The following is an 18,151-nucleotide window of genomic DNA, read 5'->3' as shown; positions in this document are numbered from 1 at the left end:
GGATCCACCCACGAAGGGTTCACGAAGAAGCAACCTTGTCTATCCCATCATGGCCATCGCCCATGAAGGACTTGCCTCACTAGCAGTAGATCTTCACGAAGTAGGCGATCTCCTTGCCCTTACAAACTCCTTGGTTCAACTCCACAATCTTGTCAGAGGCTCCCAAGTGACACCTAGCCAATCTAGGAGACACCACTCTCCAAGAAGTAACAAATGGTGTGTTGATGATGAACTCCTTGCTCTTGTGCTTCAAATGATAGTCTCCCCAACACTCAACTCTCTCACACAGGATATGGATTTGGTGGAAAGAAGACTTGAGTGGAAAGCAACTTGGGGAAGGCTAGAGATCAAGATTCATATGGTGGGAATGGAATATCTTGGCCTCAACACATGAGTAGGTGGTTCTCTCTCAGAAAATGTTTATTGGAAGTGTAGGTATGTTCTGATGGCTCTCTCCATGAATGAAGAGTGGGTGGAGGGGTATATATAGCCTCCACACAAAAACTAACCGTTACACACAATTTACCAATCTCGGTGAGACCGAATTGAGAAACTCGATCAGACCGATTTAGCAAACCTATTGACCGTTAGGATTTTTGGTGGGACTGAGATGCAACTCGGTAGGACCGATATGGTTAGGGTTAGGTCATAACGTAATCTCGGTGTGACCGATTACACAAACTCGGTGGGACCGATTTTGGAAATAAGCTAACCAGAGAGTTGGTCAGGTAAACTCGGTGGGACCGATTTGCTCATTTCGGTGGGACCGAAATGTTACAAAAGGGAAACAGAGAGTTTACATTGCAATCTCGGTGGGACCGATCGCTCATCTCGGTAGGACCGAAACGTTACGAAGGGAAACAGAGAGATTACAACCCCATCTCGGTGTGACCGAGATCCCTATCGGTGAGACCAATTTGCCTAGGGTTTGTGGCAGTGGCTATGACATCTGAGCTCGGTGGCGCCAGATAGAAAGAATCGGTGGGGCCGAGTTTAACTTTTGGTTTAGGTCATATGTGGATGTGGGAAGGTAGTTGAGGGTTTTGGAGCATATCACCAAGCACTATGAAGCAAGAACCTCATCAAGCAACACCTCATCCCTCGTTGATAGTATTGGCTTTTCCTATAGACTCAATGTGATCTTGGATCACTAAAATATAAAATGTAGAGTCTTGAGCTTTGAGCTTGAGCCAATCTTTTTTTCCTTAGTATTTCGAGGGGTCCACTTTCCTCATCCATGCCATGCCATTCATTGAGCTTTTCCTGAAATATTAATCTTGGAATAGCATTAGCTCAATGAGCTATATGTTGTTAGGAATTACCAAAACCACCTAGGGATAGTTGCACTTTCAATCTCCCCCTTTTTGGTAATTGATGATAACATATAGATCAAAGCTTCGATGAATGATAATAAGAGTGAAAAACATTGTCGCTTTGAGAAGTATGTGAAAAGCAAGAGCTCCCCCTAAATTTGTGCATAGTTTATGATTTGCTTTGGACTGCAAATGCACAGAGAATTAGGCTCATGGGTTACTCTTCCATGTCACATACCTCTTGGTGGAGCGCTCAAAATGATAATAATTAAATACATGCACTCATCACCAAGCAAAGTGAATGATCATATAGGGATCAAATGATAATGTCATCCAACAAGCATTAATGTATCATATGATCAAACACACATGATCATCCAAGTATCACACAGACAGAAAGTATCTCAATCAAGCAAATAAAGTTCAACCACCAAAGCAAGAGAGAATAAAAAAAGCAACGCTCTCTCTCGAAGCCTATGATCTATACATTTTTCTCCCCTTTGGCAACAAGTTACCAAAAAGTTCCTAGAAAATGCATAGCACTAAATCGTATCTCAGGCTTGGTCTTCAGGTGGTGGTGTTCGGATAACTCCAAGAACGAAGGCTTCAGTCGATGTAGATGGAGCTGATGGAGTAGGTGCTGGAGCTGGTGGCACTGAAGCTGTAGCTGGTGCAGATGAAGTTGCTCTGGTGTCTGGAACAGGCATTGCAGCAGATCTTTGTCCTCTGGGCACTCTAGCAAAAGCATCAGTGGTTGTCTTGCCCTTCCTCTCCTGCATATCATCCTGAAGTTGCTCCACAACAGACTGGATCTCAGTTACCTTCACATCCATGTCATAGAACTTCTGCTCCACGATCCTTTCCAAGCTCTCCTGGTTTTGAGTCGGGGTGGCCAGCCCTTTCTCAATCCTTAGAGTGGATGCAATCAAGTAGCCGAGCTGATCTTGCTTGCTCTTCAGAAGATACTGAGATGCCTCTTCCATGGTTAGCATGTTTGCAGCTTTCTCAGCCTTTGCCTTCTCCCTCTTTGCTTGAACGTGCACAGAAGCTGGTTCATCCTCATTCATGACCACTTGGTTGTCCTCAAAGTCTGGATAGATAGGCATGTGCTCCTTGTCCAACAAGTATGTGCCAGTTCCCATCTTGGAGTTAATCAACTCCTGGATCTGTGGTGCATACCCACAGCTTCTCTTTTGGTCAGCAGCTGTCCTCTTGATAGTTTCAACTATAAGACTCATGACCTTGAACTTTTGTGGCACATCAAATATATGTAACAGATTGATGGAGTGGCCTCTGATCATTCTGTGATCACCAGACTTGGGCAGAAGAGTGTGCCTGAGGATCCAATTGATAGTAGGCAGTCCTGACAGCAGGTGTTTTACTGATCCAAATTGGTGAGTCTCAAGATCTGCATCAGGAATCTCCTTGTACATGCTAGCCATGGAGTTGTGATCCTTCTTCTTCTTGGCATAAACATACAAGTCATGTTCATTCTCTTCAGGAGCATTGATCAATTGAGCCCATTCTGCTACTGTTGACTGGTATCTAGTGCCTTCAGACATCCAGACTATCTTACCATCTGGGTAGAAGTGAGCTGTGGAGTAGAACTGCATGATAAGCTCATCATTCCACTTTGTGAGCTTCTGAGCCACAAACTCATCAACTCCACAAGCCTTGAAACTGTCATATACTCTTGGATAATGTTCTTTATTCTCCCAGTTGACCCATCTCATGTCACATACTATTGGTTTCTTGTCAAGCAACACTGACTCATAAAAATCCTGCTGTTCTTGGATATGGAACCTGTAGTCCACAGTAGTTCTCCTTCTGGTAGCATATGGATCTGACTCTCTCCATAGCCTCAATCCTGAGTCCTTCCTGATCTTCATGTTTTCTGCTACAGGATGAGCATCATTATGATCTGGAATTTTTGGCTTTAGCTTCCTCAAAACATGTGTCTCATCATCTTCTTCTTCAGCAACAGTTTCAGGCACTGGGGCCTTGTTTTTCTCAGCAGCTGGAATGTTCCTGGTACTCCTCTTTGGTGCAATTTTGGGTTTTGGAGCAGCTGGCTTGGAAGTTCCTTTGGGCTTAGATTGAGCAACCCCGGATCTTATGGCATCTCCCATAAGCGTTTGAGCTTTGGGTGCTGGTGCTGCATCCTCTTCCTCTTCCTCTTCTTCAGAGTCTTTCATGATTGAAGATCTCCCAAGCACTCTAGCAGTGGTCTTTTTGACCCTTTCCTTCCTTTTTTTTTCTGCCACAACCTGCTCTTTGGGTGCAGATCCCAAAGTCTCTTGAGTAGATGCTCTGGCCTTAGACATTGGAGCTCTCTTGGCAGGAACCTTTTGCTTCATTCCTGGCTTGGTGGCAGCAACTGTGCCATATTCCTTCTTCAGGACTTTCCTCTTTGAGGTGGTTTCTTCTTCCTCAGCCACATAGTCCTCATCCTCTGACTCTGAGGTTCTTTTCTTGCTGGCCCTGGTCGCAGCCTTTGGCAGATTGCTTGGTGTGCTACTGCTGCCATCATCTGAGCTGCTAGAGGGACTAGTGCCCTCACTCAAGTGAACCTGCTCCTCTCACTTGTTCTGACTGTCACTCTGATCTGACATGATGCGAACATCGACAGTAGACCATGTGAATAGATTATAGATGAGGTAGAGTGGATGAGCATGACAAAATACAGAGGTTTTTTTGCAAAAGAATGAATTAACAACTTAGTTTTAGTTTTCCACAGAAAGCATTTCGGATCTACCGATTTGCAAACTTGGTGATACCGAAGCAGCTTTTGGAACCTAAACTAGTGAACACGGTCAGACCGAGTCACAGTTCGGTGGCACCGAGACTGCTAGGGTTTCATAAAGTGCTGAACTCGGTCACACCAATTTGCAATTCTCGGTCAGACCAAGAATCACATGTGCAATGGCCTGAGCCAAATCGGTGGAACCGATTTCATCAACTCGGTCGGTCCGAGATGATTTCGGCGGAAACCTAACCCTAAATTTTCAATTCACGACTAAACTACGGAGTGTTTTCGATGGATAGAATGGTTTTAATCGTGGCAAGATTCATGGCAAAGCAATGTGCTGGGGAATCGGAGTTAGAACAGCACAAAGTTCAAGTCCATACCCTAGTTCGGCGATGAACTAGCTACGGCGGCAACGGCCGGGATGATTCCCGTTGACGGCGGCGGAGACCAGCGGCAGGAGGCAACTGGCGACGAGGAGGACGATCCGGAGACCCAGGAAGGCAGAGCAGGCTAAGCGCGGGCGAGGAGGTTCGTAAAGTTTTCCAAATTTTGACCTGTGGATATATATATATAGCCTGACCCTGTCGGTGTGACCGAGTGGAACAACTCGGTGGCACCGAGATTCATAACTGCAAGCAGTTACTGAAACTCGGTGTGACCGAAAAGTTCGAATCAGTTGCACCGAGATTGAAAACCTAGATCGACTTAGTGATCTCGGTATGACCGAAATGGATGAATCGGTCAGACCGAAACACACAAAGAAGTTTTGGAAGTTTAAGTCTATGACGAATCGGGGACTCCGAGTGCTCCTCACACAGAGTGGTTCGAATCTGACTTGATCAAACTTTGTGATGCAGCATGAATAGAGTTTGAGACGAGAAAATCATAGATAGCTAGAGAAGGTTCTTAGGCATTCTTGTCCATCCACTTGGCCAAAAGAAAAGGAAACCAATCAATCAAAACAACAAGTGGATGTCCTCGAATGAGTAAATTATGCAACCAACGTGCTCACACAATAAAATGGCAAAGCATGCACAACCAATTCTAGCATCTATCAAGCAATTGGCGATGACTAGGTCATCTATATATGAGTATATTGACTTAGGAATCAAATGAGAACATTTGATCATAGGTCATACTCATCGTTTAAGCACAAGTGGGGTTACCACTTTTACATAAAGCGTTGTTGTTTTCACACCATTAGAGTTGCATTAACTCAATTGTTAGAGTAAAGCTCCCCCTACATGTGAGATCCCCCCTTAAGAGGGATGAACTAACCTTGGGTTTTGTCGATGATGACTTCATGTGGGTGTTGAAGATGTGGATGCTCTAAGTTGATGTAGATCATTCGGAGCTATCCTTTGGAGTGAGTTGCACTTTCAATACCTACACGGGTTAGTCCCACAAGGAACAAACAAGGATATCCATAGACATAGAGTGATGCACACACAAGGTGATGTCTATGAGAGCATTAGCTTACCTTGTCCCTTGTCTTACCAACAAGAGGGTTTGTGACTCCTTGAACTATTGCAAGATGTGGAAGTTGATTGCACTTGTTCTTGCCAAAATGATAAGAGTGAAGTATGTTGGCAGAGTCACCCTCAAGAACTCTCTAGTTCTTCTTCTTCGGGATCCACACCATCTTGATGGGAATCCTCGGAGTTGTAGTTGTACTTGATGAAGTGGAACTTGATGTAGTCTTGGGAACCCACTTGACCAAGGCCTTAGGAGCTTCTTCAAATACATCAATTTCCTCTTGAAGCTTGTCCTTGCCTTTTTGCTTGTGGTCTTGTGGTGGAAGATCATCTTGAGCTTGTGTACCTTTGAAAGAAGTAGGATCATACTTCTCTTGTTGAGGAACAAACTTCGTCTTGGGGTATTGATCTTCTTCCCACTCAACTCCATTGGCATTGAACTTTCGTTCAAAACCAATACCTTGATTCTTCCGGTGCCTTCCTTGCTTGCGTACAATTTCCTCGAATTGCTTATTCCCGGCAAGGCTCTTGTAAACACCTTTCTCTATGATTCCCTTCAATAAGCTATTTTCTTGCTCAAGTGTAACTTGGCTAAGAGAATCATTAGTGGAATCAAGAGAAATACTAGAAACAACAATATTGGATTTAGCATGATTATTGTTACTACTAGAGGAAGAATCTTTCTTGTTCTTGTTACTAGACTTGACTTGAGGCATGTAGGTGGATAAGAGTAAACGCTTGGCAATGTAAGAAGAACTTTTCTTGCGAAGATCATCATTGATTGCCTTTAAGAACTCATGCTCTTGCTCAAGGTTGAGCTTCTCAAAACGTAATTTCTCATGAGTCCTTAAAAGTTCTCGATGATCTCCTAAGATAGTTTCATGAGCTAACTTAAGAGTGTTTAGTTATTTAGTTAGAGACTCAATCTTCTCCTTATCATTGTCATTCGTTTCATCATAGTATTCATCACTATAGTTGTCAACAAGTAAATCATCATCACCTAACAAGTCATCTTCATCACTATTGAAATCAACATACTCGGGGTGTGATACCTTTGGACCTTTGGCCATGAAGCATCTTCCAATTCCTTCATTTGGTGAATCAAAAATGTTGTAGGAGTTGGTTGACACAAGTGCTAGACCGGCAACACCTTCATCTTGAGTATATTCGGAGTCGGAGTGATAGCTTCTCTCTGAGTCATTGTCGGAGTCGGAGCCGGATACCCATTCACCAACATGAGCTTGATGTCTTCGTTTTGTGTAGCTCCTTGATGACTCGTCCTTCCTTTCTGAATCCTTGCTTCTCCGAGAGGGTCTTCGTTCATATCGATCATCCCTACTCCTTCTCTCCCTTGATGGTGATTCTTCTCTTCTACTTCTTCTTTTTGGAGAATCTTCTCTTCTCTTGTGGGGAGTCGTACACTCGTTGGAGTAGTGTCCGGGTCTTCCACAATTGTAGCAGTTTCGCTCTTGACTAGAAGATCTTTTTTCATTGTAGGACCTTGACTTGGAACTTCTCTCTTTGCTTCTATTCTTGTAGAACTTATTGAAGTTCTTCACCATTAAGCTCAATTCTTCATTGAAGGTTTGTTTCTTACTTGATGATGTGGGGGCTTCACATGAGGCTTTGTAAGCACCACTTGACTTGTTATGGAGCTCCTCCTTATCCTTGAGTGACATCTCATGAGCAACAATTCTTCCAATGACTTCCGTTGGCTTGAGATCTTTGTAATTTGGCATCATTTGGATCAATGTGCATACGGTATCGTATTTTCCATCCAAGGCTCTTAGGATCTTCTTTATGATGAATCTGTCGGTCATCTCTTCACTTCCTAAGCCGAAAATCTCATTTGTGATAAGAGCAAGCCTAGAGTACATTTCAGCGACACCTTCACCATCCTTCATTTTGAACTTGTCAAGTTGACTTTGAAGCACATCCAACTTGGATTCCTTGACGGAGTCGGTACCTTCGTGCATATCGATCAAAGTATCCCAAATTTCCTTTGCATTCTCAAGACGGCTGACTTTGTTGAATTCTTCGGGGCACAATCCGTTGAGGAGGATATCACAAGCTTGAGCATTGTATTGTAGCATCTTCAACTATTCCACGGTAGCTTCACGATTCTGTTCTCTCCCATCAAAGAATTCACCTTGCAAGCCAACACACACAATAGCCCAAACGGCGGGGTTATGTCCAAGAATATGCATTTTCATCTTATGCTTCCAACTAGCAAAATCAGTACCATCAAAGTAAGGATCTCTACGGTGGTAATTTCCCTCGCTAGACGCCATACTCTCCTAGGTTGTGAAACCAAGGCTATGACCACCAAAAGCTATGGAAATCAAAGCAAATGGAGACCAAAGCTCTGATACCACTTGTAGGATCGAAAGTATGTCTAGAGGGGGGTGATTAGACTACTTGACCAATTAAAAATCTATCCTTTTCCCAATTTTAGTCTATGGCAGATTTTAGCTATCTTAGCACAAGTCAAGCAATCTTAATACAATTCAAGCAAGCATGCAAAGAGTCTATGAGCAGCGGAAATTAAAGCATGCAACTTGCAAGAATGTAAAGGGGAGGGTTTGGAGAATTCAAACACAATTGGAGACACGGATGTTTTTGTCGTGGTTCCGATAGGTGGTGTTATCATACATCCACGTTGATGGAGACTTCAACCCACGAAGGGTAACGGTTGCGCGAGTCCACGGAGGGCTCCACCCACGAAGGGTCCACGAAGAAGCAACATTGTCTATCCCATCATGGCCATCGCTCATGAAGGACTTGCCTCACTAGCGGTAGATCTTCACGAAGTAGGCGATCTCCTTGCCCTTACAAACTCCTTGGTTCAACTCCACAATCTTGTCGGAGGCTCCCAAGTGACACCTAGCCAATCTAGGAGACACCACTCTTCAAGAAGTAACAAATGGTGTGTTGATGATGAACCCCTTGCTCTTGTGCTTCAAATGATAGTCTCCCCAACACTCAACTCTCTCTCACAGGATATGGATTTGGTGGAAAGAAGACTTGAGTGGAAAGCAACTTGGGGAAGGCTAGAGATCAAGATTCATATGGTGGGAATGGAATATCTTGGCCTCAACACATGAGTAGGTGGTTCTCTCTCAAAAAATGTGTATTGGAAGTGTAGGTATGTTCTGATGGCTCTCTCCACGAATGAAGAGTGGGTGGAGGGGTATATATAGCCTCCACACAAAAACTAACTGTTACACACAATTTACCAATCTCGGTGAGACCGAATTGAGAAACTCAGTCAGACCGATTTAGCAAACCTATTGACCGTTAGGATTTTCGGTGGGACTGAGATGCAACTCGGTAGGACCGATATGGTTCGGGTTAGGGCATAACGTAATCTCGGTGTGACCGATTACACAAACTCGGTGGGACCGATTTTGGTAATAAGCTAACCAGAGAGTTGGTCAGGTAAACTCGGTGGGACCGATTTGCTCATTTCGGTGGGACCGAAATGTTACAAAAGGGAAACAGAGAGTTTACATTGCAATCTCGGTGGGACCGATCGCTCATCTCGGTAGGACCGAAACGTTACGAAGGGAAACAAAGAGATTACAACCCCATCTCGGTGTGACCGAGATTCCTATCGGTGAGACCGATTTGCCTAGGGTTTGTGGCAGTGGCTATGACATCTGAGCTCGGTGGCGCCAGATAGAAAGAATCGGTGGGGCCGAGTTTAACTTTTGATTTAGGTCATATGTGGATGTGGGAAGGTAGTTGAGGGTTTTGGAGCATATCACTAAGCACTATGAAGCAAGAACCTCATCAAGCAACACCTTATCCCTCCTTGATAGTATTGGCTTTTCCTATAGACTCAATGTGATCTTGGATCACTAAAATATAAAATGTAGAGTCTTGAGCTTTGAGCTTGAGCCAATCTTTTTGTCCTTAGTATTTTGAGGGGTCCACTTTCCTCATCCATGCCATGCCATTCATTGAGCTTTTCCTGAAATATTAATCTTGGAATAGCATTAGCTCAATGAGCTATATGTTGTTAGGAATTACCAAAACCACCTAGGGTTAGTTGCACTTTCAAGTACCTATTGTCCTATCGTTGTCCTTACATTCATACCTGGTGGATTATGTGACATCATTGTGCATTATAGCTTGCTTACCCACTGTTCGCTCCAAATAATCAGATCTATATTAATGCTTAAATTAATGTAGAATAAACCCAATGCCTATGAAGAAATTTAGTTCTGCATTGTTCTTGTAAGTATCTGTTGTCCTTCATCACTGTATTTATATTTGTCAGCTAGTTCTCTGTACACTTTGCAGCTTATTTTCCCTTATCCTCCATTTTTCTACATATCAAATCTACATTACTCTTGCCAAAATATTGAATAAAATCAATGTTACTGAAGAAGTTTAGCTCCGCATTGCTCTTGTCAATGCCTTCTGCCTATATGCTGTATTTACATTTGTACTCTGCATCTTAAGTTAAATAATCGCCATTTGTTCCGATATTTTCACATCTATATTTACTCTTAACAAAATGTAGAATAAAGGCAATACTCTTGAAGAAGAGTGTGCGGTAAACTTCTTGAATTGCCCCCCCCCCATCAATATGGACAAGGCCTTTATAGAGTCTGTCTTCACTACTAATGTAAGTTTGTCCTCCTCGAGCCTTCAAACTTTGTTGTTTATATTTGGATAGCTATGAGTGCAAATGTTGTTTATTTTTGTCGTCTGCATCAAATTGCTTGTTCAATGTTTATAAAGTAGAAGTACACAAATATAAGTTTGTCCTTCTCAATTTCAGTCTTTAGTTGTACAATCTAGTTCCTTATTTGTATCATGTAAATTAAACTAAACATAGCAAGTTATCTTCTTTAGCACTATGTGTATGCTTGTGTTCTTGATCTGTAATCCAGTGGTGTGGTGAGACTACCAACAACAACACAATGTCATATCCTGCTATGTCTCAACTATGAACAATGCCATATTATATTAATGTTATTTAAATCGTGTCTCTTTATTTATCAATCTGAAATGGTATAAATTGACAGTGCACTCACCATTCATGCTTATACGTTGTTTAGAACTACATCTATGCTTGTGTTCTTGATCTGTAATCCAGTGGTCTGGTGAAGCTGACCGCTCCAGCACAATGCCATTTCCCACCGTCTTAACTATGAACAATGCCTATTATGTTAATGCTATTTTAAACCGTGTCTCTTTATTTCTGACAAAGAAATTAGATGAATTGACAACGCTGATGCTTATACATGCAAAACCTATTATCTACCTACTTGTTTCTCTTCCAGGGTGACAACACTGTTGCTAGGAAGAACTACCACAATGATAGTGAGACGAACCCATTGTTTGTCCCTCTAACACATATTCCAGAGGAGAAGGCAACACATATTGAGGGTAGGGATACAACCACGAAGTCACATCTTGATGTAGTGTCAAACTTACTCAGTGACACAAGCTCGATGAAGTCGCCGCCTGAATCTGTTCGACTTCTTCAGTCTGAAATTCAAACAGAAATACATGCTTCCGCTCAAATATGACTGGAACTCCAATCTCTATGCAAGATTAACCGTAAGTGCAAGAAGTTTATTGATGCTATGCAGTTTAAGTTGGTGGATATGAGCGCCAAAGAAGCGCAGTCTCATCAGGTTGCTAAGCTGCTTGTGCTGCAGCTCCTAGGCCAGGCTAACCTTTCTTTGAACTGTGTTGAAGTGCTGTTGGTTCTGTCTATTATTTTGTCCGCCTGTTAACTTCCACTGGTGGCAACCTGCCCAGTTTATGTAATCTGCTGCCTGGTTGCCCTTTATTATCACTTGCGGCAAACTTTGATGCCGAGGGAATGTAATATGCTGTAATTTCTTTGTTGTATAGTCTAGGTTTATTCTTGGTCGGTATGTTGTAATTTAGGCCGAAAGGTTCAGTGGATCTCAGTGTTGTCGGTCTTCAGGCCGGCCCGGTACTCATATGGGCCAAAACCTGGGCCTATAATCATCTTGGGCCATTAGCATGTCTAAACCCATAGTTGTTTCCCGCCTTTAACAGGTCGAGTAAAGTTCTGTCCAGCTGTGCCAGAGAATACCATGGGCTTTTAACAGGCTAAAACCTAGATTGGGCTAGCGTTGAGCCGAAAAATTCACGGGCCAATACAGGCCGAAACTGCCTAAGGCCCATGTTTGGCCCAAATAGGACGAGCAGTTAACAAGCCAAAATATATCTCGGGCTTGTTTGGCCCAATAAAATTATGGGCTTTAAGCAGGCCGGTATCTACGCGGGACATAGGCCTAAAAATGTCACGGGCCATTACCAGATGGGTTGTAAGCAGGTCGGATTCAACGCGGGCTTTAATTAGGCCCAACTGTTACATGGGCCATTAACAGGCCGATAGGCCAGTTGGGCTAAAATTTATCCCCGAAGACTACGGGCCGTTAAGAGGCCTAAAGTTACTTCGGACAAGAAATATCCCAGTTTCTGCATGGGCCGTTAAATGGCCTAAAGTTAAACGGGCCGAGAACGTCCCAGATGCACCATGGGCCGCTAACAGGCCGAAACTATTATCGAGCCAAACTGGTAAACGGACATTTAACAGGCTGAAATACAAACCTGTCTTAGTATGGGCCCAAAAGAACAGTGGCCTATTAACGGGCCTGATTCGATATGGACCGTAATTTGGCCCAAAACACGGCAGGCTGTTAATGGACCAGCCCACTAGTGTCTGAAAAAACATGGCGGGCCTTTAGCCGGGCCGGCCTTTTCACTGGAATGGACCTCTATTGGGTCGTGTCACGTGTCGACATATCATAGGCGCCTCTTGTCCAATGAATGGATGACATCTGTCCGAACGTTGAGCCAACACGTGTTTTCTCCGGCCAATGAGAATTTTACACGTGGAAAATCTCCATTGGTCCGGGCTGTTAATGGGTTATCGGATCCAAAACCGGACCTGATAGCTTAACGGCGACCCGTTACGGTCGATGCCACGTGTCGGTCACCCTTGACGAAAGCACTTCTATGACGTGCAATTTATCGTCATGGAAGTGGACACTTCCGTGATGATAATTTTGGTAATGTCATGGAACGCTTCTACGACAGCACAGGTATTATTATCTTGATTCTGTCATAAAATCGTCATGCATGTACATACATGACAGAAAACATGACCTACTATGACAAACACGTATAATCACAGAAGTGTATTTTTTTGTAGTGTTTACATTCTTGCAACTTACATGCTTTACTTTCCGCTACTCATATACTCTTGCCATACTTGCTTGAAATGTATTGTGAATGTTTAAACTTGTGCTAAACTCCACCTTAACTTAAAGAAATTAAACACTGCTACTTTTTCTCATTGAGGGTCTAATCATCCCCTCTAGACACCTCTTCTCGGTCCTACACTGTGCTAACGCTTGTTTTATGTGATTACTTAGTGGCTGAGCAACCTCGATGTGTGCCTCTCCGTGCCTTGTGGTGCCGTTCGGATGCTAGCATGTGTAAAGATAAAGATTTATTTTTATCAATGGGTGTTGACAACTATAGTTTTTTTTTTCATGCTGTAGCATGATACATTGTGTTTGCACATACGTTTCTCACTAAATTTAAATATATGCATTAATATTTTTTCTCCGTTGCAATGCACAGATATATGTACTAATTTACTATAAAATCATCGTAGGTCATTAAATTTTTATATAATCTTCCTCACAAAAATAAATAAATATATACAATCTGTTGGAGATGCTCTGCCGAACCAAGGACTCGATGGTACTAGAACCAAGGACTCGATGGTACTACATGCCGTATGTCCTTTCCTTTCCGGCCGAAGAAGATTGTCATTATAACTCGAGCACGGCCTATAAAAGGGGAGTTCGAAAGCTGTTTTAAAAAAGGAGTTCGAAATAATAACGAAGCGTATCTAAAATTAGCCGGGTCGTTGTCGATCACCGCGCGGCCAAAGCTTTTCGCAGCATATATCATCATCCGGCCTTACCCCCTGCCTTCTCCCCTCCCCCTTCCCGGATTCCCACCCTCCACCTCCAAACGCGCACGCGTCCACGAATAAAGGCCGAGGGCGGCGAGCCAGGCCCAATCGCCAAAAACCCTAGCGCCGATCCGATCCGATCGAGCTCTGCCTCCCCTCCCATGGCGGCCCCCCCGAGCCAGGCGAGCCTCCTGCTCCAGAAGCAGCTCCGAGGTACGGATCCGCCCCCCTCGCCCTCTCCCCCTTCTCGCCCCACGATTCGTCGCGATCGCGCGCTGATCCCTGTTCCGGCGTGCCCTGGTTGTTGCAGATCTAGCGAAGAACCCCGTGGACGGGTTCTCGGCGGGGCTGGTGGACGACGGCAACGTGTTTGAGTGGCAGGTCACCATCATCGGCCCGCCGGAGACGTTATAGTGAGCCCCCATCTTTTACGCTGTATAATTCTGATTGCTGCAGAGATATGACTCCCGTGTTATGCATCGTCTTGATCCGTGAGTGTGTGTTGTAGTCGTGTTGAGCTCCGATTGGTTTGCATGGGGTGAGGTGTGGGAATTGCATGTTTCGACGCTGATCCGCAGCGCTTACTGATGAATTTAGTCACAGTGGGTTGCCCATGTATCTAGGTGTCACTCTGTGGGATTGCATAGTGGTTGCTATCCCGGCATTATGTCTTCGTGGTGCTACAATTGAATGAATAGAAGGGTTCCCAGAAGCTATGACAGTGTTACTGACGAGTTGTAAGTCGAGACGGGCATTGTCCATCTTTGTCTACGAACAAATAGGCTATATCAGTTCGCGAAGCTCACTAAACATAGGAGGGCAGCAAAGTCTCTGGGTGGGGAAGCTTGTAAATATGTGTCCCTCTTGAATAACACTAATTTGCTTCAAACGGATTAATTTTGAGGTACGAACGACGATGAGAAACAGTTCTGTGTAATTCTTACGACTTTGCTAGATCATTTGGACATAAAATATTTAACTAGGACTTCAGCAACTGACATATGACACAAACTATAAAATTCAGAACCTCCCTTTAGAAGGCATTAAATTCTGGAGCCATAAGTTCTCTGTGATCTCTTGTTTTGATAAAATGTAGTTTTGAAAAGGACTAGGCATATGGAAAGAATATTGCAATTCCTAACAATTTTGTACTTGCTTGTTTGCGAAAATTTAAGGATGTGGATTTCATCCTCAAATCTAGTCCTGACTTTTCAGATGTGTCAATGAAGCTGACTTTTCCTCGAATGAAACGTAGTTAGGACCGAAGGATGATAAAACATACTTAGGAGTCTTGCTATAGTGATCTGGAGAGTTCGCATTAAAGATATCTACCAATGAAACAGACATTTAAGCTTACACATTTCTCTGTTTTCATGTATTTGAAATTAAAAGGGTGTTTTGTATACAGTGATGGAGGCTACTTCAATGCAGTAATGACCTTTCCTCAGGATTATCCCAACAGTCCTCCATCAGTAAGGTTTACTTCTGAGATGTGGCATCCAAACGGTGAGCTCTTTCTAGCTCTCTCTGATTCTATGTCATCATGTCCATGAGCTCTTTGCTAGTTCTCTGACAGTGTTTGTGGTGTCGAATTCGCAGTCTATCCTGATGGGCGTGTGTGCATTTCTATTCTTCATCCACCTGGTGATGATCCGAATGGTTACGAGCTTGCAAGTGAACGGTGGACACCAGTGCACACAGTAGGGTTCCTTCTAGCCGCCCATAAGTACTTTTAGATATAATAATTATATGAAGTCTGAAATCTATTAACCTTCCACCCTGCTACAAAACCTGTATAGACCAGAAATTTAGAAGAACTGCTGCTTTTTAATCAAAATATATCCAAGGTTATCATCTGCATTATTGTAAAAAAAAGCGGTTCCAGGCTGCTTTTTGTTTAGTGGTGGGACCTGTTTCCAGTTGTTAGGGTTCTGATCATCCAAAGTGTTTAAACCTAGTGGCAGACCAGCTCTTTGCCCCTTTTGAAACAGAATTTTGCTGATAAGTTGCAACTTCTGAGTTCAACCAGGTTACAAGACTATTTGTTTTATTATTTTAACATGTCTCTTGCAAAATAATCCTGAAATCATCTTATTGTACAACCAAACAGATTGTATATTTGGTCAAATTTTTTGATTTGAACACCAACTTGCATGTAGTCTTTTCCTAATTTTGTGTGTGTTCATAACATGCAGGTTGAGAGTATAGTTTTGAGCATTATTTCGATGCTCTCTAGTCCAAACGATGAGTCTCCAGCAAATATTGAAGCGGCTGTAAGTGTCCTTGTCATTTATTACAGGCTATCCTCTTTCTCAGTGTGCTGGACGCATCAAATGGTTTAAACATTATTCCATTCTCATGTGCCTTCGTTGCAATGTTGAAAATCAGCATTTATCTGATCTGCAGTAGCATGTTTCAGTTTTGCTAACTGCTGAAGATATACATTATTGCTAGTTTATCATCCAAAATTCCTTTATCCGCACATTGCCTGTGAATAAGTATCTTCAGTTTCTCTTCTTTTCTTTTTATTGCTAAGTTGCGGAATAAAGCATGTTGTTGTCGCAGGTAGCATACTGTTTTCTACTGGTAGTATTAGCCAACATTTGGTGTGATTGCTCTTAGATTTTCTAGTATTTTTTGGATCATTATTTAGTTTGTGCATCTGGTGAACTCGCTTTGGTTTCTAAAGTTATGCAATGAATTTTGACGTGCAGAAGGACTGGAGAGAAAAGAGGGCCGAATTCAAGAAAAAGGTGAGGAGCCTTGTTCGCAAATCTCAGGAAATGCTCTGAAAAAGGAGGATCATCCGGGGGAGTCCACAAGCGCTGCAATTCTCTTGCTTTCACCAAATGGGGCACCTGATGCCAGCACTCGAACTTCTCCCCTGTTTATTTTCCGTTCAGCGTCGGTCGAATGGTGATGTTGGTCTTGTCTCTCCGAGACACTTGGGGTGCTGCCTATTATGAACTCTCGATTGTATTGTGGCATGGAGTTGGTCAATGTCAAGAAGTATTTTCGTGTGATGCCACTTAATCGTAGTCATCGCCGTGAACCTCATAAAAAAGAAATTGGCTGTTCGTTGAATTGATCCTTACCCAAGAATCTGCCCGCGACATGGTTATTCTGAATGTTAGCTCGTTCAGTGTATAACTGGTATTAATTGTACTTGATGTTAGTAGTACCTATGGCGATGATAGGCGCTGGCGTGACGGCTCAAAAGTTTCGGCCTTTCGCGCCCCAGCCACCCGATGCACTCAGTAGGGTCCTTTCAGGAAAAAACGCCCCCCTCTCGCAGTGTGCGCTCCTGTCGAGCTCGACGCTTGCCGCTTCCCCTCGCTGGTTTACTCGCCACCGATGCTCATCGTCGTCAAATCGCAACAAAAAACAGTTGTGCAGGTGCTGCCGACCCGTTGCAGCATTAATGGCGTCGTTGCTTATAGCCAAAGCCGGTGGTAGCAAAAAATTGGACTGGTTCCAGCAAAACAAAAATATAGTGATAGCAAAAATACGCTGGTTCTAGCACAAACCCCACATGGTTGTAGCAAAAATGGATACTAATTCCAGCAAAACACAAAGCCGGTGGTAGGAAACAGAATGGCTGGTTCGAGCCAAATCCAAAGATCGGGGTAGCAAAAAAGTCCTCTGGTTCCAGCAAAAAAAATGTGATGGTGGTAGCAAAAATGGATGCTAGTTCCAGCAAAAACAAAGTTGATGGTAGCAAAAGAAATTGGGCCGGTTCCCTCGGAACAATTATTGTCATCCCATGGTCCACCATCGTCGTAGCTTCTGTGATGCCGGTTGTAGCTTCTGGACAACCGGTTGCAGCTTTTCTACGACCGATAGCAGCAAAAACCTCGCCACGCACCACAACACCGTCAGTGGCCGCAGGCGATGCTGTGGCCGGTCGCAGCAATTTCGTGACCCAGGAGAGAAAGGAAGAAGAAGTTGGTGACAGAGGCTACATGAAGACGACAAGGTTCGATTGTCGAAAGAGATCGGGGTGAGCAACGGTGGAGGCCGATTCCCGGCAACGATGCTCAATTTTTGGCCACGGAGTTTGATCTCGCACGAGTTGGTTAAGGAAAATTTTCCTCCCGCCATGCCCATAAAACTATGGAGCACACTCCAAAAGTATCACCCAAGTGCTCCAAATATGAAGACTGAGAGATCAAATATAAAGGGGCCACCAAATAATGTGGCGAAGAAGGCAAGTTTGGCTTTTCCAGAGTGTTTCTTTTACTAATATATCCTTCATGTTACGGTATTATATGGGGGTAGGAGGTATATACCTATTTTGCTAGAGTTGCTTTTATACACAAACCTGTATAACGCATCCAGAAATATGCTCCGTGTGCTTATGCCTCATCTCTTCATTGATGCAAGTTTGCCAGAGGATGTATGGTTTGCCCATAGAGTAGTTTTCTTTTTTGACCAAATTGCCCATAGAGTAGTTGTTTTGGCAGTCCAGCGGCTTTTAATAAGAGGATGATGGTAACGGCATGGTTCAGTGACAAAAGAGATATGGTATGTAGCAAGCTTTGTTTCCAAATGACAGAAGTGGTTCCGTGGTGTAGTTGGTTATCACGTCAGTCTAACACACTGAAGGTCTCTGGTTCAAACCCGGGCGAAGCCA

General features: G+C 43.5%; 1 protein-coding gene and 1 non-coding gene across 2 annotated transcripts; both read left to right on the top strand.

Annotated features, from left to right (window-relative positions):
- The first annotated feature begins 13,522 nt into the window (after positions 1 to 13,522).
- Positions 13,523 to 16,546, top strand: LOC125520784 (ubiquitin-conjugating enzyme E2 7). Its single transcript, XM_048685807.2, has 6 exons — positions 13,523 to 13,731; positions 13,829 to 13,931; positions 14,927 to 15,024; positions 15,118 to 15,218; positions 15,714 to 15,791; positions 16,233 to 16,546. The coding sequence occupies exons 1-6, from the start codon at positions 13,680 to 13,682 to the stop codon at positions 16,308 to 16,310; spliced, it is 510 nt and encodes a 169-aa protein (XP_048541764.1). The 5' UTR covers positions 13,523 to 13,679; the 3' UTR covers positions 16,311 to 16,546.
- Positions 16,547 to 18,077: 1,531 nt separating this feature from the next.
- Positions 18,078 to 18,151, top strand: TRNAV-AAC (transfer RNA valine (anticodon AAC)). The gene has a single exon. It is a non-coding gene; the product is annotated as a tRNA-Val (tRNA).

This window comes from Triticum urartu, chromosome 1A (assembly GCF_056163025.1).
Source record: "Triticum urartu cultivar PI428250 chromosome 1A, HENAU_Tu73, whole genome shotgun sequence".
NCBI lineage: Eukaryota > Viridiplantae > Streptophyta > Magnoliopsida > Poales > Poaceae > Triticum > Triticum urartu.
Note: the sequence above shows the minus strand (reverse complement) of the source record. Positions and strands in the feature narration are given on the sequence as shown.

Excerpts from the sequence above, each read along its gene's own strand:
- LOC125520784 (XM_048685807.2), top strand. The coding sequence starts at position 13,680 with ATGGCGGCCCCCCCGAGCCAGGCGAGCCTCCTGCTCCAGAAGCAGCTC. Across the intron at positions 13,932-14,926 it reads GGCCCGCCGGAGACGTTATA|TGATGGAGGCTACTTCAATG; the intron begins GTGAGCCCCCAT and ends TTTTGTATACAG. Across the intron at positions 15,792-16,232 it reads CAGCAAATATTGAAGCGGCT|AAGGACTGGAGAGAAAAGAG; the intron begins GTAAGTGTCCTT and ends TTTGACGTGCAG.